This window comes from Pholcus phalangioides, unplaced genomic scaffold (assembly GCF_987345545.1).
Source record: "Pholcus phalangioides strain wild (caught in Gottingen) unplaced genomic scaffold, Ppha-v1.0 ptg000008l_1, whole genome shotgun sequence".
Taxonomy (NCBI): Eukaryota; Metazoa; Arthropoda; class Arachnida; order Araneae; family Pholcidae; genus Pholcus; species Pholcus phalangioides.
This window is the reverse complement of record NW_028301601.1, coordinates 59,768,749-59,793,091: the sequence shown is the minus strand read 5'-3', so window position 1 is coordinate 59,793,091 and position 24,343 is coordinate 59,768,749. Positions and strand designations below refer to the sequence as shown.

The following is a 24,343-nucleotide window of genomic DNA, read 5'->3' as shown; positions in this document are numbered from 1 at the left end:
ATGAATTGACATCATCATCATCGTGCCCCTTCAGAAATAATGACCGTACCCCCCCCCCCCCACCTCACACTTCCAAGTCTATCTCCGCCTATGACACGATGTTGGATGCATCTGCGTTATTCCGTAGAACTCTTATTTCCCACCATTGACAATTTTTTTTCAGCAATTTTAGCGATAGTTGGCAACTTTACATAGATTTGACAATTTTTTTCTCTTTTTTTGTGACAATTAGAGATGTGTACCGTATGGGTCTCGATATGCCGTATTTTTATGAAGCAAATATGGTCGGCTTAAGTATATACTGTGTTGTGTATTAATACTTTTTTTTTTACTGGAACATCTTTCGTGGGCTGGATGGCGCATTTGGAGCCTTGGAGCGCATTTGGCCCTCGGGCCGGAGATTGCGCATCCCTTGAATAGACGATGGGAGCAATCTGCCACACTGATGACTAATGGGAACAATAAATTACTGAAGGAGTAAGTGGCCTCAAGAACTAGTTTGTGCTTCAGTGACTGCATATTCTAGTTTGATGCCTAATTTTATTGAATTCGAGTTAATATAGGCCTACAGTGTTTGAAACTTAGTGACAAAAAATTTTTCTCGCCAAAAAAAAAATGAATTCAGCGTATTCTGAAGAAACTTTCTTCAGACAGAAACACAAAGAACATTATTTTCCAAGGGGGTTCTGCCACCAAAGCTTCCCAATCAGGAGCCAAAAATCCGTTATTTTCATATTGTTGTTCTGATAGTTGCTGTGCCTTTCCTTGATGACTTTTTTTGACTCTGCGACTTTTCACTTTTTTTTTTTTGGAAAGGAAGGTCAATTAGTGTTTGAACCTCGAAATTAGAAAACTGATTTCGCAGAATTCTCTTACTGTAGAATTTGAATCTGTCAATCTTACGATTTGTAGGAGAGGCCGTGAATCTCATTACTAAAGCCCGGATTATACGCACTTAAAAAGTGGCAAAATATGCACTTAAAAAGTGGCAAAATAGGCTCTAAAAATATGCAAATATGCACTTAAAAAGCGGCAAAACATGCTCTAAAACTATGCAAATATGCATTTAAGCATATGCATCTTTTATGGGTAGCTTTTTTCTGCCACCGCGTTAGGCAATTTGCCTGTTGTGTCCTTTGTGTTTGTATTTGAAAAATCCTGAAAAAAGTTAAAAATTCGAAAATATGTACCAAAAATGACAAAATATGCGTTAAAAAAATCACTATGCAAAAAAAGCAGATATGTTTTTAATTTATATTTTCTATTATAGCATATTTTCTATTTGTTAGTGCATATTATTCATTTACCTCCTTACTTATGCATATACTGCATAGGCTTGAACATTTTTGACGATAACGCTGAAACAGTTGATATTTGAAAAAAAGAAAAAAAAATCCTACCTGCGGTGTGTGTGTGTGTGTGATTGAGCTTCAATAAACCTTCACAAATATGCACTTATTCTGAAAATTCTTTGATTTTATGCATTTATATGCATTAATGCTGGAAAAAGCCAAAATATGCAAATGCATATAATCCGGGCTCTAGTTATTACAGATGTATTCGAAATGTTAAAAACTGAAAAATTCGTTGTATTTTTTTTTTCTTTGTCAACCGGAATCAGGTGTAAATTATTATTTTAATTGAATAACTGCACATTAGTCCAAAAACAAAATTGTTGCCAGAGTTTTTTTCACAAACAGAACATGTCGTGAACATGCAGATCCCCGTACAAGTCATTCTTCATCACAACTGGTGCCGTGCTCGTGCTTCTGTAATACAACCAACACCTAAAAGAAAACAAAAAAAAAAAGTGCATGAAAGAATAAGGATTAAAATTAGAATAATCTATTATTTTTATATAAGTACAGCGTTTGATAGCATAGCAACATCAAATCGAATGATGCTTGCTAAAGTATTACATTGGCATCTTTCGAAGGTTGAATAACAGCACCTGCAGATGCTGTCAGCAGATGTGGGTGGAAACGTCAGGACTCGAATATCCCTGACCTTAGCCAAATGGCCCGGAAATGGAATGTCCAGAGCCAAAATGAGAGGAGTGATAGCGCAGTCAAGACAAATAATTTTTGTTATTGAACCTAGAGTCACAAATGACTTTTATGTTCAGCGCATGCTAACGTTATTCAAGCCCCTGGAGGTGAGTGAGTCTCAAAAGTTGAGGAAAAAGGGGGATTGTGCAGCAATCCTGGGAGCGAGAGGAACAGAATATTTTCCTCACACAAAATGGTGTCGAAGCTAATGGTACAGTGGGCACCAACGTTAGCACTCACGGCATTTCGTGGAATGGATTCGAGCACCCCTTCTTCCAGAATTAGTTCATTAATCAAAATCTCCTACACAAAGCACTAGTCCAGAAAACACAGATCTAAAACACTTCCTATGCCCCTGCCCAGATCAACGCTGAGAAGATAAAAAGGAATGTTAATTTTATCCGCAATTGCCGTCAGTATCAACGTAACAGGTGGCCTCTGTTTCGTGAAACTGCCCGCTTTATATGGAACCGATGATTGACGTGATGCAGAACTGCATCTGTTAAACAGAAATACAAAAAAAAGGGGGGTGGGTGTGAAACGACTGTCGTGGTCTACCTAGAATTCTGATCTCAACCTCAACTGAGCAAAGGTGAGACGAATTGAAATGAAAATCAAGGCCCACACGCATCAAAGCCCTAAAGTTTTTAAGAACATTCTTAAACAGAGGCGCCGGAGCCGGAAATGCTGCTTCAGCGCTCACAGCATTCTGATGTCTGAGCACCCCAGAATTCATTCAGAAATCAAAATTTGCAATATAGATGTCGAGCCAGGCATCCCCACAAGTGCATAACACTTCGGACGTCTCCGATCGCAAAGCTTTATTCGGAGTTTTCTAGTAGCTTAAATACAGGGTGATTCAGAAAAGATGGGAAAAACTTTAAGAGGTGATAGTACACACCAATACAAACAATTATCGACATCAAAGAATGCATGGTCTTACATGAAACGCAAACTCGTGCTAACGCGTTTCGAAACACTGCCACTCCGCAAACGTTAAAACGGCATCAGTTGAAATTTATCGAGAGAAAAACAACACTATGCATGCAAATGTAATCTACGTCACAGTAGACAAAAGGCGTGGACCCTGTGAAGATATTCCAACGTGCAAAACTATCCTAACAGTTGTAATATACGGAATAAAGGAGCACTTTAGTAATACTGAAAGAAGCAGACATGTATTTCATTTATGGAGCTGCAAACTTAAGTACCGCAGAGGCAGCACGAATGTACGGTGAGCGTTTCCCCCCACAGGTGGTTGCCCAATTCGAAAACATTTGAGCTCTTGCATCGGCAGCTGTGCGAAACGGGATCCTTTCTTGGTTCCCGGTCTGATGCAAGTCGTCTGTGGTACTTCCGTTTGCAGCTCCGTAAATGAAATGCATGTTTGTTTTTTCAGTACTACTAAAGAGCGCCATTACAACTGTTAGGATCGTTTTGCACGTTGGAATAACTTCACAGGACTTTAATTATTATGATCATTTTTGTCGAACCGCGGTCATTTTCTGCACACGAGGGCTAATTAGACCGGGACCTACAATTTATTTCCGATTCCAAATGGCAGGCTTGTTTTTTATACTCATCGAGAGGTTGGTGCGCTAACCCCTTGATGGGGGACTCCCTGCGGTAGCAATTTTTTGCTGCGGTCAAGTCGCCGTTTTTTGTTGTACCCCTGTGTCAGGAAAGTTTTCTGACAAGGACAAACCGGGTATCGAACTCGTGACACCTCTAAACATCCTTTGGTACTTTAGGCAAGTATCTTATCGACCGGGCTACCGCACCCCAACTTCTTCAAGTACAACTTCACAGGACTGGCGTCCGCGCCTTTTATTTACTGTGACGCAGATTTGCATACGGTTTCTTCTTCTTCCCCCAGGTTACATTTGCATTCATGTGATGTTCTTTTTCTCCCGATAAATTTCGACAGGAATGATGTTTCAACGTTTGCGGAGCGGCCGTTTCGAAACGCACTAGCGCGTTTCGCGTTAGACCGTGCATTCTTTGATGGCAATTGTTTGTATTGGTGTGTACTATCATCCCTTAAAGATTTTCCCACCTTTTTCTGAATCACTCTGTACTGGCATCTATTCGGCATTCTAATTATTCCGTGCTCTCGCTAGCTTCGGCATGATGCTTTCTTTTGCGTTCGTGATTTGACTAGAAGCTGCTTTCTACGGCTGCTGTAGCCATGCTCAAAGATTATATAGGACAAATTTTCCTCAAAATATATACACATATATATTTTTCGCCAGTTCGCAAATCATTTCTCCCGTTTATGCCGGAAATTTCCAATTAATTTCATCGGCCTGCAACAAGTAGAAAGGGGCCATTCAAGTATTACGTAAGTAGATTTTTTAGCCCTTTTTGACCCCCACCCCCATCCCTTGTCAGCAAAATTTCGTCAGCAGCTTAGAATATCTCATATCTTCAAAAAGCGTGGTCGATGACGTAAGCAACCTTCAAACTCCCCCCTTCCCCCCTTTGTCATCAATCCGTAGAAACAACCTGAGAGGTGAGTTGACTTGAACGAGTCGAGGTCGAGTTGTACTTTGATCTAGTCACTCTGGGAAACCGGCTTTTTGGCGCTCCATGCCATGTAGAAGAAGCAGTTAAAGGGTGAATTCGGTGCCCTTATGGTCCATCGCCCGGGCCATCAGACCCGTCTACTCCCCCCCCCCCTCTAGTTTTTGCCCCAAGTATGTTCATACATACACACACACACACATTAAAAAGATTATTCATTCTAGACTATTGTTTCGGCACGGTGTCGTATTAAGAGCATTGTGGACCGGGCAAAGAGATTTTTCTGAGCCCCCTTCCCCCACCTGGTGAGAAACCTACCTACAAATTTACATGCTCACTCTCGAAAATTTGGCCGTTTTCATTTTCATGAAAACCCCCGGGCCCATGCGTTAAGACGGCACTATTTCGGCCACAGAATTATTGGAACCGTATTCCAAATTCATCGCATTCTACGGAATGAGGAACTAAAAAAACACTTACCTGGAATTAACTTCTGGAGTAACTGCTGGCATACCTATATTATGGCATCACACACAATTTGAGTAATATATGAGCCTTGATAAGCGAGCGATTACCTAGAGTCAATTTCTATAATTTTGAGTGAATACCCGTTATTTTGAGTGAGTGGTAGTTCTATAAAATGAAGAATCTTTATTTTAATAAGAGCAGAGAAAGCGCGGAGAGAAAAAATATAGCTGTGCATATCTTGGGGTTGTCGTTATCCTCCCACTGTGCCTGACCCATATACAGCGTGATTCAAAACTCAATGTACAAACTTTTGGGGGAGGTAGAAAACACAAAAACAAAACAGAATTACATAGGAATCTATGACCCGAAACCCCCCAACCTGAGCTGGAGGATAAACGAAGATACAGAAATGACAAGTGAATAATGGGTGGAAAAACTCTTTATTCAGTGGCACTTTACACGAGATCAGTACGTGTGCACGTTAAGTTTCACAACAAGTGCTCAAAGTTCTCATCATCCACGTCGCAGCTGCAAACATCCACGAAATGCCGGGTATTTCCGAAAGGTTTCGACAATCAATGCGTCGCCGTTGTGAAGCGTGCATAACTGTGGATGATAAGAACTTTGAGCACTTGTGAAACTTAACGTGTACACGTACTGTCCCACGACCACCTAGATAACTAGACCAACTAGATAGGTTATATAGGAGGTCGTGACTGTCCTCGTGTAAAGTATCGTCAAGGAAATAGTTTTTCTCCCCGTTATTGGCTTGTCATTTCTGCATCTCCGTTTATCCTCCAGATGATCAAGTTGGGCTTTCCGATGATACATTCCTATGTGATTCTGTTTTGTTTTTTGTGTTTTCTACCTCCCCTAAAAGTTTGTACATTGAGTTTGAATCACCCTGTATATATATTACACGCATTCCAATCGAGTTGGGGTCTGAGAGGGAGCATATTTCTTTTAAAAATACAAGTTAAATCCAATGCGTGGTCACCCCCATCGTACAACCTAGTTAACGGAAATATGAAGAAATACTATGGAGTCGCGCTACAAATGTTTATTCCGACTAGCATGTAGAAGTCTTAAGTGAATTCCGTCACGTTGGATATTTCGTCACCAATATCCTCGTGTGAGGAGCTCCATAGAAATATACGTGTTTTGAGGCTCTGGATACCGAGGCTCCTATCAGTCGTGAGACTCTGGCCGCAGAGAGCAACAAGCCTACAACGTTACAATTCTTCATTCATCACCCTCCACTCATAGTTGAAAAAAATTTATTGCAGATGGCAGCACACTACACATAACAAGCATTGCACAGAAACAAAACTTACTTCACCGAAGGTTCACTATACATACACACTCACAGTGGCGTCGAAGCCGGGGGTGCTGTGGGTGCTCGAGCACCCACGGAAGTTTGTAGAACGGGTCCGAGCACCCACAGAATTGATTCAAAAATCTAAATTTCCTACATGAATCTCAAGACCGGCACCCACAGGTTCAAAACACTTCCGACGCCCCTGCACACTCATTCCTACATGTACCAATTCGTTAGAAGTTCAACAGAGGAATATGGACGAGGTGCATGTGTGGTTTCGTAGGCGTGAGACTACAGTATCCCCGTGTGAGGAGGCCTTAAGCGACGAACAAAAACAGCAATGTGGCGACTTCATTGATACGGCAAAGAATGATACCACGTTTTTACCGCCAATCGTTACTGAAGAAGAAACTTATTGTTTCTAGTACGGACCACGAACTGAAATACTGTCTTGCGAGATACAACACCATCTCCGTACACATTTCGCAGTATATCATGGGTTTATCTAATTTTAAACATAATTTTATATTTATTCCCTGCTCCATTGCGCACTGCACTAATAACTGTTCCGTTACCATCACCGGAGAGGTGATTCACCCTACTTACCTATGTATACTTTGCTCGTCCTCAGTATAATACTGTGTACATAAGATTTCTCGTTTAGAGAGAGAGAGAAGTACCAGATACGTACTGGTTTTTCTTGCTGATGTATTGCCCGGTTTTTTCGTCCATTTGGGATACCGATTCCCCGAAACCGATCGATCGACATCGACTTTCGTCCATGCACGTTGTCTTGCATTCCTCGATACCTTTGACCTCACCCAAGAAACGGTGCTCGTCATCGTAGACTTTGAGCAATCCCTTGATGCCTTTGAGGAAACTCCTCTCGCAAGTGACATCTACAAAAGAGAGATCAGGAAAAAAAACGACTGTAAGTGGTCAAAAAAGTACCCCGACACACACATGCATACATTTCAATAATATAATTTCAATAAAAATCGACAGATTTCAATAACGCAGTATTAACTCCGACGAATGGCTACTGTGGAAACTACAGTATTAATAATCTCAACTGCTATTATGTCATTGAATAATTATGAGAAAGAGAAGCAGTTTTTTTGCACGTGTGGGTGTGCGTATATAACATACCCAATTCTTCCTTCAGCCTACGGTACATGAAGTCATATGACTTGCTGGCCTTGTCCAGCTCCAGACCTTTCTTGTAAGTGTCGAAAGCTTTCTGCAAGGAAGACTTCTCGACCCTCTTGTAGAGACTGATGTCCGCGATCATAAGTCGGAATAACCTGATGCACTGATTAACCTTTTCCAGAAACAAATACACCTGCGAGAAAAACCACATCCATATGTATACCTTATACAGTCCAAAAAAACCAGCCATATCTGTTTCATGGTTTATAAATATTCAATCTCACCCTGTCTTCTTCCTCCTCTTCAAAGATCACGTCCGTGTTCTGTAGCCATCTCATGACTTTTGATTTGGAGTGCATGACGTCTTCCCACATGTAGTCCAATTTCCTCAGATCTCCAGACAGCTCGCTGCGAGATAGAAATTGAAGGTTATCTTTATCTTGTGGGTTAATGAAGAAATTGTTCGAGTCACACAGCTAAAGTAAAACACGGCTTACTCGTTTCTCTTGACCGACGGGAAAGTTGGGTCAACTTCGGCCAGGGGTTTCAGATGCATGAATATAGGAATTCCTGGTCCCTCGATATATTTTGGCAGGTTTTTTACGGCCCTCGTGAGCTCGGAGGGAGTTTCAACTAAAGTAGGAAGTTTGACTGACGAGTAGATGCGAGTGACAATCGTGACTTCACCTCGTACCTTCTCGTTTTTTTCGACGGCCTCCTTCACCTTGAACCAAAGCTCTAGCGAAAGACATTAAGACACGCTAATTATTTATTTAACATTAGAGAGATCTGCATATTCCATTTCATATCTTTGCATTCAACAAAACTACTATTAGATATTTATGGTGGTACCGTATTATATAGCTTTTTATATAATACCAGCTAGCAGCTTGACCTAATTGGTATATGACCTAATTGGCTTGCACCAGTAAAATCAAAATCCAATCCAATCCTAATACCATGGGTGGAGATACCGGGGGATCGTCAAAGGTGGATTCGACTGATCTAATGTATATATGTACATATGAATTGACATCATCATCATCGTGCCCCCCCCCAGCAATAATGACGTTGCCCCCCCCCTCCCCAGACTTCCAAGTCAAATCCGCCTATGCCTAATACCAGCTTTAATACCCGGCGCTGCCCGCGTTTTCGCTATATACTGGCAGGATTGAAGAAGTGACAAACCATAGCAAAGGACTAAACATATGTGAAACGCATTGCTTGGAAAATGGGGTAACCAAAGTGAACATTCTAAAAGTCATTTATTGAAGCCCAACTGTTGCCCGAAAGTTTTTTGCCCATTGACTCGAAGGAGAAAATTTTTTCTTCTCCCTCATACCGTGTGTATAAAATTTCTCTATCACACTTCATGGTGTGAGCAAGATTCCCACATTATGGCGACATCTGAAGTGAGATTATGCGCAATATCCTTCGAATAAGTGGGTTTCACTGCAAACGTTTTTTGTCTTGAAACGTGCTATCATCACTCTCGTCCGGGAGCTATATTTCTGAGACATTTACCCCGTATACTCCCATTATGTAGTAAATCGGGGGGAAAAAATCATAGCTTCTGTTTTTTGAATGAAGCATGATAAATGCCGCAACTTTAGTCATCCTATCAGTTGTAAGAAAATTAAGTACTGAAACCCGATATAAATATATATTTAATATGAGTTCATGTGAGTTTTAACTTCACAATTGTCTACCAAAAAAGCCATGCAAAGGATATGTTTGACAATTTGACAACGTGTACTGCGACTTTGTATGCGAGTGTGGACATGGCCTTAAGCAACACCTTCTAGAGCAGAAAGCTTCTGCTTTAGAAGGTATTGCCTTAAGTAGACTGACCATATTTCCTCGAGAGAAATACGGGGCATTGGGATTCCAAATACGGGAAGTCGCCAATTATCGCCAAAAATGATGCCAAAAGCAAACAAAGTTGCCAAATATTGTTGAAATTACAGAAAAATCAAAATGGCGAGAAATAAACCGTTACTGCAAATTGAAGTGAATTAAAATGAATTCCACGAAGAAAAACGTTCACCAAGACGAATGTGGGAGATTAATATTCTTTTTTCTAGTTGTAATTATCATAAAATAATTTATGAGTTGAAAACTAATGTCAATCTTTGACTTCAATAAAGAGTAAAATTTAAGTAGGCTTCGTGTAAAATACGGGAAAAACCGGGACACTTTTGCCAAAAAGTCGGGACGACCAAAAAAACAGAATATACCGGACTGTTCCGGGAAATACGGGACGTATGGTCACCCTAGCCTTAAGACCTTAAGAATAGTGCTACCACACGTCCTCATTTTTTGTGTCATTTTTAGCGTCTTCTGAAGAAATTCTGTCTTTTGCCCTCATTTTTTCAGAGAAGTTTCCGGAATTTTTTTTTTAGACCAAACGCCACCATTTCAAATCTCAGCACAGCAGATGTTATTCTTGCCACGGCTTCATGTATTCCAGTGGTTCCTAAAGTGTGGGTAGAGCATCCCTGGGCGGGTGGTGGGGGCGGCGATATTTTTTTAAAATATCGCAAACTAAAGAATATCTCGACTCAGCGCTGAGCAGCTACTTACAATACATGTATCATTTAATGTAATTTTGTCAAATTCCACAAGTACAACAATCAATATATATTCAGTTAATACTTGTACTGGGTGCTTCAGAAACAATCTTCTGATTTCGAAAGTATGTATTTTTAAAAATTAAAAACACAGAATAATAAGTAATATGTGAATATAAAGGGGGAAAAAAATCTATGCTTTCGATTATGAACAATTAATGACGCTAGTTTGTCGTTTATGACTCGTTCAGAAATGAAATGGCGTCTAGTAAGCAGAAAGCTTTCTGAGTTCTTTCGTTTTAATGATGTTAGCCTGTAATCAGAGCGTTTTCGAGCCTACTGTTTGGCGTGTGCTGAGGAAACAAATGTATTACAAGCTTAGTGATGAGCTAAAATGAGTGAAATTCCATCCAAGGATTCAAAACATGTGCGTAGTTTGAAATTTTATTTATAACAAAACAATTCTATCGACAAAATATTGAAAAATAATTTGATTTCATTTATCATTGATCGGGGCAAATCGAGATTAACAGGTATCCTGAAAAGTGCTTTCGGGATAGCACGTTGGAAAAAAAAAAAAGAAAAGCTAAAAAATTGAGAATGTGCTGGAAAAACGGGACATATGGTCTCGTGCAGAGGATTGCCGATAAAATTCTTGTGATGGGGGAGGGAGTTGTGCGTCAAAACGTTTGAGAATCACTGATGCATTCCATTGTAGTTCAAAAAATCATGGACGGAGATAGTGGGGAGGCAATATCTCTCTAGCTCAATGGTGGAGCCGACTGACAATATATATTCATACACATGAATTGACATCATTATCGCAACTGGCGCCTGTTTCTAGCATGGGCAAACGGAGCACGTGGGCCAGTGCCCATAAGTTTTCAGCCCCAAAGTTAGATGCTTTTGCATTTTTTAGGCACAGCCCACATGCCCCCTGCGTATTTCTTTGTCTCGGCACTTTATATCAGGGGCCCCCCAAAAATTCATATTTTCCCAGGGCTCGAACTAACGAGGAACAGGCCTGATTGTGTCCATCCCCAGCCTTTACATCATCATCATCGTGCCCACAACTCCATCCTTTCAAGTGTATCTCCACATATGTGAAGAAGACAAGTCCAAAGAAAACTTTGGAAGAAGAGAACCACAGCATCTGTCTTAATATCACCATTGGTCGTTCAACTGTGCAATATACCGCTTTCATATAGTGTGAATTCATTTACAATTCGAGAGAATGTTAAATTTTTTTTTTCTTTAGATGATACCTCGACACTTGCCTAAAGTCAAGATTGATCAGGTGGAAACGATGAATTCGTAATTTCCAGGCATAAGAGATGAATATATCAATTCATGCAATGCAATTAGAATGTTGTTCGTCTGATGGTAAAAAGCCAAAAAAACAATTGCAGTACTGTTTTGGTTGGGGAAATATTCAGTACAGTGACGCCACCTGTTGTAAACAGAAGCAAGAGGGTATGAGCGCGTGTCTTCATTTCCGAGTTTCTGAATCTGGTAACCCTTGACGTAAGAATAAAAACGTTCAGAATCTTACCATTGCTGTTGTCTTGCAGCTGGCCAGACTTTCCGAGAACATCGACGACGGTCTGGTACACACTCGGGACGTCGGACGCAATCTTGCAGCGGAACTGGTAGAGGATAGACACCCAACCACCGTACGTCATCTGCGAGGCATAATGAGTGCTATTTTTGGGTATCCTGTCTTTCCAACCGTCGAGCAACTTTGCGTCCGGTGGCAGGTCTCTTCTTACCTAAAAACGATGGGGGGGAAAAACAATTCGTCTTCATCCATGTTCTAGGGCTGAGGAAGCCCTAGAACGTCGTTTCAACGAAAATGAAACGATGAAATTCGTTGCATACATATAGGTATGTTATTCCCTAGAGCAGGGGTTCTTAACCTGGGGTCACATTGCCTCCTTGCATCGGGATATTTTGATGGCAGGTGGAAATCAGATGACAGGGTAGCCACGACAAGTGGTGAAAGGGACCACAGAGAGAATAAAGAGATAAAGATTTTTAAGTAAAGTATGGTGGGAGGAGAAAAAAAAAGTGACTAGTTTCAGAAGCCAGCAGAGCTATCCATAGAGCTATCTACCCTTGGCCCATGTTGGCATGTCCCGAGGCAACATACCTATGGGGGGCCCCTGCACGATGAGATCTGGTTCTATGATTTTCAAATGCAAGTGCGTAAATATGTAAGATGTTATACACTTTACTTCCAGCTAATATTTTTCCTCATAACATCACTTTTCCCATAATATTGAGACGGCCATGCATAAAATGCAAGAAGGAAAAAAGCTGACTGAACTCTAACCCAGGGTAAGCGAGGACTCGGGGTGATGTGTCGCGAGGGTCGATTATAGGTTCGTTGCGTGGATCGTCCAGCATTTTACACACAGACCTATTTTTCCCAAATAATTCGGCTCTTGGGAAGGATGATCCTTCTTGGATCCTTACATAATAATAACGTGATCGTCACGTATTCCTAAAAGATCTTCATGATCTGTCCTGGGAATTTGTGTTGGTAAACATCCATGCCCGAACCCAGACCTGCACAGTCAGAAGCCAGCTTCCTAACCTCTGGACTGGAGGCGGCATAGACACAGAGTTAGAATACTATATTTGAATTAGTTAGAATTATATCTTTAGTCTATGGGCATAGATGACCTTCTGGATCTGTGCCTGGCCCAGGATTCGAGAGGATCTTATTTATAAAATTTTGGTTCAATATTTTTAAATTTTGTTTTTATTAATTCCAATTATATAAGTAGAAAAGAACTTGCTCTTGGATGAGGTGGGGGGGGGGCATTAAAAGACAGGGGGAAGAAGAAAATATGATCCAAAGGGGACCGACCATGGGCTGGAAAAGTTTGAGAAAAACAGCTCCAGAGTAAGAATGTGAATTGGTAAGCATGCATTTCAAGTTAGATGAGAGCCCGAAAACATCACTTTGCGCTGGACCCCAAGCTACTCTAAAGCCGGCCCTGTTCTACATCGGTCATATTTAATTTCGGGTATTATGAGTTGAGTTTTTACCTTGCTGTAGACAACCATTGCCGCTACGACGGCGCTGCTGTGCATCTTCGACAAGTCCTTCAATAGTCCGTCTAGTCCCAACGCTCCGGACTTGGAGCTTAGGTAGCCGGCCTTTATCCGTAGAACGATGTCGATCGGCATCCCGAAATATTCGTATGGAAAAGATCCACCGTTGACAACGTGGTACGTGGCGTTCAGTACGTTCAGCTGAGTCTGCGAAGTATTAATCAAATATATATTCTTTATAAGGAACATGTACATATAAGTTTTAATGACTTAAATTCTTCTTTGTGTAATGGAGAAAACTCTTGATATTTCTTCACATAGAAAAAACGCTAAACAGTTTCCATACTCACTTCCGTGTAGTTGACTTCATCGTAAACGTTAGCTTCGATTTCGTAGTTGTGTAGATCGATCGCTCTACCCAGCAGCATAGGCAGAAGGTAGGGCAGAATCAATGAAGGTCCGGCCATCTTGTTACTGTAGTCATAGATTAAAAAAAAAAAAATTACATAAATACCAGACGCTATGACCAGAGGCGTACGCGGGAAGGGGGGGGGCACGGTCAAATCAGAAGGAAAAATAATTAATATTCCAGCAAAGAAATTAAGATATCGAAAGAAAATACTTTTAATATAGTATTTTAACCAATTTCTGTTAATTTAAATGCTTTTTTGAAGGGTGGTAACTCAAAATTTCTCGGGAAGAAAATGTTTATTCCCCCGATTCTGCGTACGCCCCTGGAAAGAATGAAGTGGGGGCTCGCAAGTTTAAAACGTGAATACGTCTTTCATAACTAGATAACTTCTTCACACCATAACGGACTATTAACTACTTTTACGATAACGGACGAAATATTTCGTCCAAACACCGGTGGAATAAATTCAATCAAATTCTCTGTGTTTTCTTTCCTCTCTCCTCACCATCGCGAAGCTTTGTTGTAACCCTATGTGAGAATCGAATGAAGTTGTTGCTTTTTTCTTTCCCATTCTTTCTATACTCCTTTACATGATTCCCTCCCTCACACATATAATGTGTCTTTCTACTATACAGGATGTAAACAAACTGATGGTCAGACCTGTAAGGGGAGATAGAGCTCACCAAAACAAACAACTTTCACCGTACAATGTGGGGTCGGAAAGCAAGTGGCAAGCCGCGAGAACCCCTCATTGGATGAGGGATGAAAAGAGAAATCTACTATACGCTCTATTTTCTACTTATCTATTACACTGTTTTCCCTTTTTCTATTTATTTATTTATTTTTTCATTTCTTCTATTTTTCTCTCTCCCTTTCTTCCTTTTCTAACGTGTGGTTAAGTTAGGACAAGGTTACAAGATTTATCACCGACATACTAAATAGAGATCATCCAAATTTTCTGCCAAAACGGGGAGGGTGCAGTAGTAGGTAGGGCCTCCAAAAAATGGCTCGGGGATCCATGATGTTCTTAAGTCAGCCACCTCGTTGGGCAATTTGCCTGTTGAGGCGTTGTATTTGTACTTGTACTATTTGTATCATTGGATTTTTCTGAGTGCAAATACGTTGGCGCAGGGTATGCTGGTGTTGCTCGAGCACCCAAAGTGATTTGCAGCATGGTCCGAGCACCCCAGACTGAATTGATTGATTAACAGAAATTTCCTATGGAAAACAAAGGACGAACGAGCACCCGCAGGTTCGAAACACTTTCGACGCCCCTGTCTGAATGAGATATGTTCGTAGATCCCACTGGCTTCTAAGAACACCTTGAACTTCCTGATTTAATGGCGTGACATGCTTAAAAGTTTCGAAAGTAGAAAATTTTTGTGCAATACAGCTAGTCTGGTGCCCTAATACAGAGCCGCCCTTACCAGACGCGGGGAACCGATGCGAATATGACAGCCAGAGGAGCGTCTCAACAATGTCGGGCCCCAAAAATGTTTAGGACCCACTCCTTTTGCCCCGATTTTATATATTTGTGGGGGGGGGGGGGGAATCGGCATATATTATTTCAGAATGTGCAGGGGGGAATGCTGAGATATATCCATGAGCAAAATGTAAATTAGCACTAAAAACTGACGAAAAATGCAACACACTAAAGGTAATTTTGAACATACGAGAGAAAAAAGATGAGCACCCACATGTTCGAAACACTTTCGATGCCCCCGTCTGAATGAGATATATTTGTAGATCCCTGGCTTCTAATGAAACTAATGAAAATTTTAAGCTCTTGATGAATTAAAAATAATTGAAAGAAAAGCAACACCAATGAAAATGCAGAATTAATGAAAGAAATCACCATAAAATTGATGAAAATACAGAATTAACGGTGGGTAAAAAACCAGAATTCAGAGAGATGAAAATTCAGAACTAACACACATTTAAATGGAAATCAACACAAAAATTGATGAAAAATTCATCAATTAACGCAATTACAAACCATTCCGGAATTTATGAAAGAAATCATCCAGAATCGATGAAAAAAAAATCATCTGGAATCGATGAAAACTCAGAACTAACGGAAGAAAAAATTCCAGAATTGGTGAAAATTCAGAATTATTGAGAGAAATAAATTCGGAATTGATGAAAAAGCCTCCAATAATTAAGCGTGAATGTGGAGCCCTACAAAGCGCGGGGCAAGGTGTTGCCCATGGCCCCCACATAGGGGGGCTGACAGGACTCTAGCCCTAGGGCCCGGGACGATTATCATCATTTTTTTTCTTTTTCACGCTATAAATTAACTACATAAGGGGCCCGCAAAAGATCCCAGCCTAGGGGCCCCGCTACAGGATGTGGAGAGCCATGGGGCTGCCACACCCGTCGCACAGCCCCTAAAGGCGGCTCTGCCCTAATATGGACATCTTAAGAAGTGTTCACATCAATAAAGGGTATCGTTAGATTCATCTAAACTATCCGGGGAGCTATCCGGGGAGCGAATTTCCACACGTCCTTACTGTCCGGTGGTAAGCGATCTTTTTCCATCTAAACAAGATCTATCCATAGACAAGATCTATCCATAGACACCAAAATCACTCATATACGCCATGTATTGCTTGAAATAATTATGAGCGCTCGAAGTCACGCACGGATTTTCAGAAATTCGATTGGTTTCCGTAAGGTCAAATCACAACTCAGTATAAGGTGAATCAGGTAAAGCCTAATTCAAAAGACGTATTGACGTCGAAAAAAAAGTAAACGAAAATATTCAATAATTAAAAAAACATGCAAATTTAAAGATAACCTAAATTTTCTTCTTCTTTTTTAATAACAAATAACAATGTAGAAAATATTTGTAAATTTTCAGCTTACACGTATTCGAAGTAGGATGAATATCTTCCTTATAGCTGATGGCCGTCAGCTACTTCTAGAAGGAAAGAAAAGTTTCTTGGGTGAATTTCGCGGCTGTTAAGGACTTTTTTTCCACAGTAATGATAACGATTTTTACATCAGGCTATTCGAACATGTGTCTCAGTTTCCGTTGTCAATTTTCTTTGGCATTTTATCGGAAAAAACGATAAAAAAATCAGGTTTTTTTTTTTTTTAAATGGTGAAGTGATAATTCGTAAAACAACGACAGGTGGTGTTTTTTACTTTGGGTGTGTGCTGTGTGTACATGCTCAACACAAAAACTTTATACATCGAAGCATTCCAAACATACCAAGTAAAAAAAAGTACAATTTTGTCATCATTAATGCCAAGTGGTAACAACCACAGAGCCGAGTTATTCCACGTCGATAAGACATTCGCTAACATCATCGAGGTTTTCATGGGTTTGAAAGCCTGTTTAATCTGCGTCTAAATCAGTTCTCGTCAGATGGTGCCAAGACGACGGCAAAAGCGTATCGCTACCACATGAAGTCTCTACGCACCGAATTCTAGAACAAGACGCTGCTCTGAATCGGCTATAATTTTTAGATCCCGATCGCAAAGCCTGCATGCGGGTGTGAAATGATTGTGGTAAGAGTAAAAAATGTCAAAACTCAACCGGTGTGCGCTAAATTCAACCTGACATTCTGCTGTGACACAAAAGTTAAAAAAAAACCAGTGCTGCTGCTGCAGCACAGTAAATAAGCAACCATTATATATTGTTACGAACTATCGACGATAGATGGCGCGATTTCTTCTGATGGCTCTCTAAATGTCGAAATCAGTTGATACCGGTTTCGGTCTAGCGCATAGGCATGCGATTGGTGGAGAATTGGCGGGAACATTCTAGAAAGCCCCGCCCTCCCCCCCCCCATCCCCCCCAGACAGTGTTCCAACCCCTCCGTACAGTAGCTCCGCCGATTAGGAAACTGTAAGATAGAATTTTGTGGAATGTTCTATTTCTCGAAGTTTCTGTCGGGGTTATAAATACCGTGGCGCTCACAAGATGGCAGACTGAGAGAGGCTGGACAGGCTCCAAGAGACTCGAATAGAGAGATTCGATGAACAGTCAGTTGTGTTTAAACTTTACGAGAAAGTTGAAAGCTCTCTGATTAGCTTGTAAATACGTGTAAATTGCTGTTCTGTAAGAGATACTAACCCCCGGCCCGGCAAACATAGTTCGCCATACGGGGTTCCCCGAAGGGAGCATTTATTTTCTCCACAAAAAAAAAAAAAAAAAAAAAAAAAAATCAACTTTACATCTTGGCCCAGGGAGCAACCATTAACAACTCGCGAGCAGCAATTTAGTGTCCCTGGGGTTTATAATAATTGCTTCACTAAAGTATTATATTTTACATTGTAATTATCACACTGTAGATACACATTCACATATCACACATGAGTCCGACAATCATTTGATCTTTCAACATAAAAAAAGAGAAAAAGAAAGAAAGAAAAAAAAAAAAAAAAAAAAAACCTATACACACATCAGGTCAGCTGAAATACACGAAGCAAATCAGTCCGTCAATCAGCTAATTTTGCACGAGATCGAAGAACACTGTACTACAAGTTATATTTCAGTCGATTTTATGCATTGTAACCATGTATTAGATATTAACATATATTTTATGTGCACTGCTCCACACATGCTATCACGAACAAAAGTTTACATATTTTCGTAAAAAATCAGTATATGACATAAATTTAAAAAAAATTGTAGTACGTATAATTAAAATTTACAGTATAACTCAGCAACAAAAAAGATCAAAGTGAGAACTTTACATTGAAAAATGGTATACGCTAATACAGTCTAAATCAGAAAATCCTTTTCGTATTCATCAAATGCACTTATATACAATGTTGTATTAACACCTTACAATTATTCAACTTTTCAATAATATCTATATATTTAAAACAAATATATCATATATATTATGTATTCATTTAAACCTTGTCATAAAATAGGACATTATTGGTGATGTATATAATATTCCACGCTTTTTTGCATGATGGATTTTAAGAAATTTGCTATTTTCTTATTTTTCACCAATGTTAAGATTTTTATGTTGTGATCGCTAAAATTGCATTCTTTTCTGTCTTTGTCCCATGCTTCACATCTATATACTATATGTTGAGCGTCGCTAGCCTCCTTCTTGCAGAAGATACATAATGAGTCTCGTCTGTGGAACCTTGCCTGATAGACTCCCAGTGCCCCATGTTGAGTCAACAATTGGTTGATGTAGAAGTCTCCATAGATGTTGGTTGTTTTAACCTTCGGCATTATTGAGTGTGTAAATCTGCCTTTTGTAGTTGAGTTCCACAGCCTCTGCCATTCATCCTGTATATTTTTTTTTATGGCATTTTTAAGTTGTATTTTAGTGATTTTAGTTTTAATGTCAATTTGGTCCTTTTTTGTTGCCTCTTTAGCTTTATTATCCACATAGTCATTTCTTTTATTATTATTATGCGCTTTGATCCAGTGAAATTTGATATTATTTATCGTTGCCAGATTTTGTATTGTACGATGAATTTCGTTATAATTGTTTGGGTTTGCTAGCGCTTGTAGTGCCGATTTCGAATCACTAAAAATGTGCACATTTTGAAGGTGATTTTCATGAGTATATTGCACCGCCTGTGATATCGCTGTAATTTCGGCTCTAAATACAGTGCTATGATCACTAAGCCTTGTTAGTTGCTCCTTTTCAATCTGTGTGTTTTTATAATGCACATAAGCACAGCCAACCCTGTTTTCAATCCTGGATCCATCTGTGTAAATTGAATTTTCCATACTATCCTTTTGATCTTCATTCCAGTCGATCTTCTTTTTCTCCCACGGTGGTATTAGAGCCGGCTTATCTTCTTCTATGTGCTCTCTTTTAACAATATTTTGATTAATGCATATTTGTTCTCCAAGTTGAAGCAATTTGTAACGTTTCAGCAGATTTTGAAGCGTAATCTGTATGGGTGGTATCCCAGTAAGTACATTCAATGCTTCATTAGAAACCGTAATATAGCATTTTGAGATTACAATTAAAGCTTTCCTCTGGATAGAAATTAATTTGTCATCCTGAGTTCTTGTATTTGTGTACCAGATTTCGTACCCATATATTACCATTTTCTCCAAGCATTCCAAATAAATTTTTTTTAGCACTTCAGCTTTGACACCCCAAGTGGCCCTTGATCTTTGAACAATTTCTTGCGTCTTTTTGGCCATTTTGTTCTTAATGTATTGTAGATGGTCAGTCCATGAAAAGTTTCTATTGATGACTACGCCTAAGTATTTGAATTTTGTTACATATTTTAGTGATTTTTTATTCATCTTTATGGAGGGGATCGTTGGTATTTTGCCCCTTTCTTTTACTATCGTAAATAGACATTTCTGAAGATTAAATTTCAAGCCAAATCTGTCCGCCCATCTTGCAAGCTCCTTAAGGATGTTTGCTGTTCTGTAAATAAATCTGTGTTTGTCCGTCGAACCGCTTCTTTGTTTTGCAACCTCGAAGTCTTGTGGAAAATTATCCGGAACAATATTATAAAATCATATACACCAAAAAAGATGTTTTGTGATCTGTTAAGGTTGCTGCGATTGTTTTAAACGTATTTAACCCCTTTATGTACAAGCTTTTGGCAACTAATTTGGATGACATAAGTTGAATTAGCAGAACTAAATCTCAAAAACTGGTATCATTGTTTATACATGGGAAATGAACGGGGAAAAGATAAGAGGAGAGCAGAGGTTTCTGTTCTTTTTCCCTCTCCCAGTTATTCTTTCCTTATGTACGTAATATAAATTTGTTTTAAACGTCAAACCACGTAGCGAGGAAGAAAAAATGAAAATATAATGGTGTGGTAAAAAAGAAAGGCAAGTTTCTTTTAGAGGGTTACTAATGAAGAGTCCCAAAGGAAGTGAGAGAGAGTTCGAATTTCAGTGATTCGCCCATTTTCGCGGGGCCGAGATATCTCGACCTTGATCGTTAAGGGGTTAAATAGGGCCGAGATTCCCAATCATCAATCCCTCAAAAAAGTTTATAACCCCTGTCATATGAAAGTGCATGTTTCTCGGAGGAGATACAGTACGAGCTTATCTTCCAGCCGTCTTTAAACAGGCCGGAAAGGAAGTATCAATTCCGCATATCCAAATAAACAGACCAGTTTGTGGCTCGTAAGCTGTACCCATCTCTCAAAAGCCATTTAATCCAACGATTGAAAAAGTTGTGTACCTCTGATGTAAATGGCTTTACTGTGTAACAACAGCATGCATGTATAGCAATTCGTAGTATGTAAATCCATGTTGATTCTGAAAAAAACCCACTATCTCTCCACTTTTAATTCATTTATTTTCCTAATTTTTAAATAGTATTCTTGTGCTCGAGCTTTAATCTCTCTCTATGAAGTACAGAAGAGGTTCAATGTACAACACATAAATTTGCATAAAACTTAGCACCGGTTTCGATTCTCCCTCGTTAAAACGTATTTTCCTCTTGGTCCTCGGTCTCAGACTGGATAAGAGATTCTTCTGTAGTTAATAATCCAAACTCTTTACTATATGTGCGTAATTGAAACAAAATGGTACCAAATATTCAATTGGAGTTGTCTAGAAGTATCTTGTTAATACTAGGATTACCAACCGTCCTCCTTTTTTATGCCATTTCAAGCGTCCTCCTACGTTTCAGAAAATTTGCCCTTTTGTTCTCCTTTTTTCAGGTTCCTAGAATTTTTTTTTTTTCCATTTTGAAACACATTTATTTCTTCATTGATATGAGTATTTTGTAGTTCTCTCCCCCCCCCCCAGGCATTCGCCTACAGCCACCGAAATTCCCAGAATTTTTTCTGTTTCTGCTTTGTTTTAGCAGTTCCGTTTCAAAATGGGGAAAAATTTTACCGTTGTAACCGGTTTTAATAATCGGAATAGTGGCACCATCTATCGTGTAAATTGAGATAAGTAGCATCACAGTGTGCGCGTGTAGGCGTCCTTCTTTCTCAGTTTCGAAGCTGGTAACCCTAGCTAATACTACTTTCCGTATTGTTGGAATTATGAGTATTTTCGCTGTCATCTAGTGGCGCAATCGCACAACTTCAGTATTCACTAATGTATTATTTGAGACGGTGTTTTGGTTGATACACTTTTAGAGAAAAAAAAGTTTTTATTAAAAAAAATTTTTTTTTGACCCAATGGAAGAGAGTGAGAATAAAATATAAGAATGTTGAATTTTTCTTAACGTAGTTTTAAATGAATATATTAACAAAAAATTCGCATCGGGTAGAGGCCAAAATCCTAATAATATTTGTGATTCTCTGAACTGGAGAAACCATGATGTAGAAAGGTTCGAAATTGATTGCTCGATAGTTCGTACTCAAAAAGTAACGGCTGTAATGCTGAAGATCAAAAGTTTTTTTTATAAATATATATGTATTAAATTGTTTTTTAGTATATTATTATTGCATAATAATAACCCCTTCGGGGGGGGGGGCCCATAAAAAATCTGCCACGCTATGGCCCTGGTATATCAAAATGCCCTTTAAAAAGAAAAAAAAATGAATAATATGGGTCGATATACACTGCTGGCCACCGTAAATGCAACACCCTGAAGGAAGCATGCAAATAATATGAAATTTACAACTTGCATTAGCGGAGGTGAGATATGCAAATGATTAGAATTTCAGCGCAGACGCACATCACGCGCGCCTGTGGCGCCACTTCAAAGCGCTATTTAAGGCTTGGAGATTTCGACGATTTGAAGTACGGCAATTGTGTTTTTCTTGTGGTTTTTTTCAAAAAAACGATCATCGTTTGATCAAGTATCCGAGTTCGACAGAGGAAGGATAGTGGCCTACCTAGATTGTGGATTATCTTTCAGGGAAATCGGTAGTCGTGTTGGACGAAACCAAACAACTGTAATGCGGATATGTGATCGTTGGATGCAGGAGGGTACGACGGACCGACGTGTTTGATCGCATCCACCTCAGTGCACCACTTCACGTGATGACAGGCGTATTGTGCGTATGGCAGTGACGGATCGCTCAGCCACATCACGAATCATAGCACAGCACATTCAGTCTGTACCGCATCATCCAGTGTCTGCGCGTACCATTCGACGCCGTTTACAGCAGAGTGGTCTGTCCGCAAGACGTCCATTGCTTAGTCTACCCTTGACGAAGAACGACAGACGTCTCCGCCGCCAATGGTGCGATGAAAGAAGGATGTGGACGGCACAATGGAATGAAATTGTCTTTACTGACGAGTCACGCTTCTGTCTGCAACACCACGATGGTCGGATTCGAGTCTGGAGACACCGTGGAGAGAAGATGCTGAACAGCTGCGTTATGCGCCGCCACACTGGTCCTGCACCGGGTATTATGGTATGGGGCGGTATTGGATATCACTCTCGCACTCCTCTAGTACGCATTGCCGGTACTTTAAAAAGCCAGCGCTACATCTCCGAGGTGTTGGAGCCAGTTGTCCTTCCTTACCTTCAGGGCTTGCCCACAGCCATATTTCAACAGGATAATGCGCGCCCACACGTGGCACGCATTGTCCAAAGGTTCTTCGTCAATCGCCAGATTGAATTGCTTCCCTGGCCAGCTCGCTCTCCGGATCTTTCGCCGATAGAAAACATGTGGTCCATGGTTGCTCAACGATTGACCCAGATTACATCCCCAGCTGCCACACCAGATCAACTTTGGCAACGCGTGGAAGCTGCTTGGTCTGCTGTACCCCAAGAACACATCCAAAGTCTCTTTGAATCAATGCCGAGGCGTGTGGCAGCGGTGATCTCCAACAATGGCGGCTACTCTGGCTACTGATTTTGGCAGGAACCACACTTCACAGAAGTCTATAAATTTAATCATTTGATGCTTGGTCAACATATTATCTACAAAATAAATATTGTTGCGATATCTCTTGTCTTTCTTGGTGTTGCAATTTGGGTGGCCAGCAGTGTATATCATTATATATATACTAGAACCATTTAAGTTAAGTGCACATTAAAAAAAAATGTTCTTTCAGATCTTAACTTGAAAAAACAATCACATTAAAAGCCGTTTGAAACCGTTGCATAATGGTGCGAATTTGTAGAAATTGGTGATGCATTCTGGCCAGCGGCGTCGATGCCTGGACTGTTCCAGCCAGTGGCGTAGGAAGGCGGGTACGGCCCGCACCGGGTACCAGCTCTGAGGGGGTGACAAGAAATTGCCAGTTTTGTATTAATGCGCCTTTTTTGTTACATAAAAAAAATAATGTGCCAAATAATTTACATGGGCCTTTACAATCGCAAATTGCGGGTGTACGATGTGACGCTGTAATAATTTAGCATTATTATGTGGTGCATGAGAGGGGGGGGGGGTTCTATCTCGTTTCTTTTGAACTGTGCTGGTGCTCAAGTAAACAAACCGCCGGTCCTGGTTACTCATCGTCTCATTTTTGCCACAAATGTCATTCGCCCCCAAGTCGTTCTGTGCAACAAGATTTTTAACCCGAACATCATAAAATTCAAAAAATCGTCAACGAATAAGGCAAATACCAGGAAATACTAAAAAGTTCCTTACGCATTTCGACAAGCTATGGGTGTCGTCTTCAGAGGATAAGAATATCACGCTGACCGAGTTTCCCACTTGATTGATTTCCAAATCCTCCATCCCGATTGCTCAGCCGAAAGAAAAAACTGTACGTCTGTCCAAGTGAACGTCGTGGCAAGAATGAAGCGAATCGCCTGCGTGTGAGTAAATTCGGTCAACGTGATATTCTTATCCTCTGAAGACGACACCCATAGCGTGTCGAAATGCATGAGAATTTGTTTGGTATTTGCCTTTTATTTGTTGCCTTATTAAAAAATTACTTCCTCAATAAATTTCATTTTATATTTTGGTGAACATG

At 40.1% G+C, this 24,343-nt stretch overlaps 1 protein-coding gene across 1 annotated transcript; it reads right to left on the bottom strand.

Annotated features, from left to right (window-relative positions):
- Window positions 1–1,617: 1,617 nt before the first annotated feature.
- On the bottom strand, window positions 1,618–16,629 carry LOC149084678 (uncharacterized). Its single transcript, XM_089235103.1, has 9 exons — window positions 16,414–16,629; window positions 13,487–13,610; window positions 13,131–13,343; window positions 11,629–11,845; window positions 8,004–8,244; window positions 7,791–7,914; window positions 7,507–7,699; window positions 7,049–7,256; window positions 1,618–1,787 (listed from the first exon to the last, which is right to left on the bottom strand). The coding sequence occupies exons 2-9, from the start codon at window positions 13,601–13,603 to the stop codon at window positions 1,691–1,693; spliced, it is 1,410 nt and encodes a 469-aa protein (XP_089091229.1). The 5' UTR covers window positions 13,604–13,610; window positions 16,414–16,629; the 3' UTR covers window positions 1,618–1,690.
- Between the last annotated feature and the right edge of the window lie 7,714 nt (window positions 16,630–24,343).

Coding starts and splice junctions, on each gene's coding strand:
- LOC149084678 (XM_089235103.1), bottom strand. CDS start 13,603: ATGGCCGGACCTTCATTGATTCTGCCCTACCTTCTGCCTATGCTGCTG. Junction 7,700..7,790: donor AAGAGGAGGAAGAAGACAGG/GTGAGATTGAAT, acceptor TTTTTCTCGCAG/GTGTATTTGTTTCTGGAAAA. Junction 7,257..7,506: donor TAGGCTGAAGGAAGAATTGG/GTATGTTATATA, acceptor TCTCTTTTGTAG/ATGTCACTTGCGAGAGGAGT.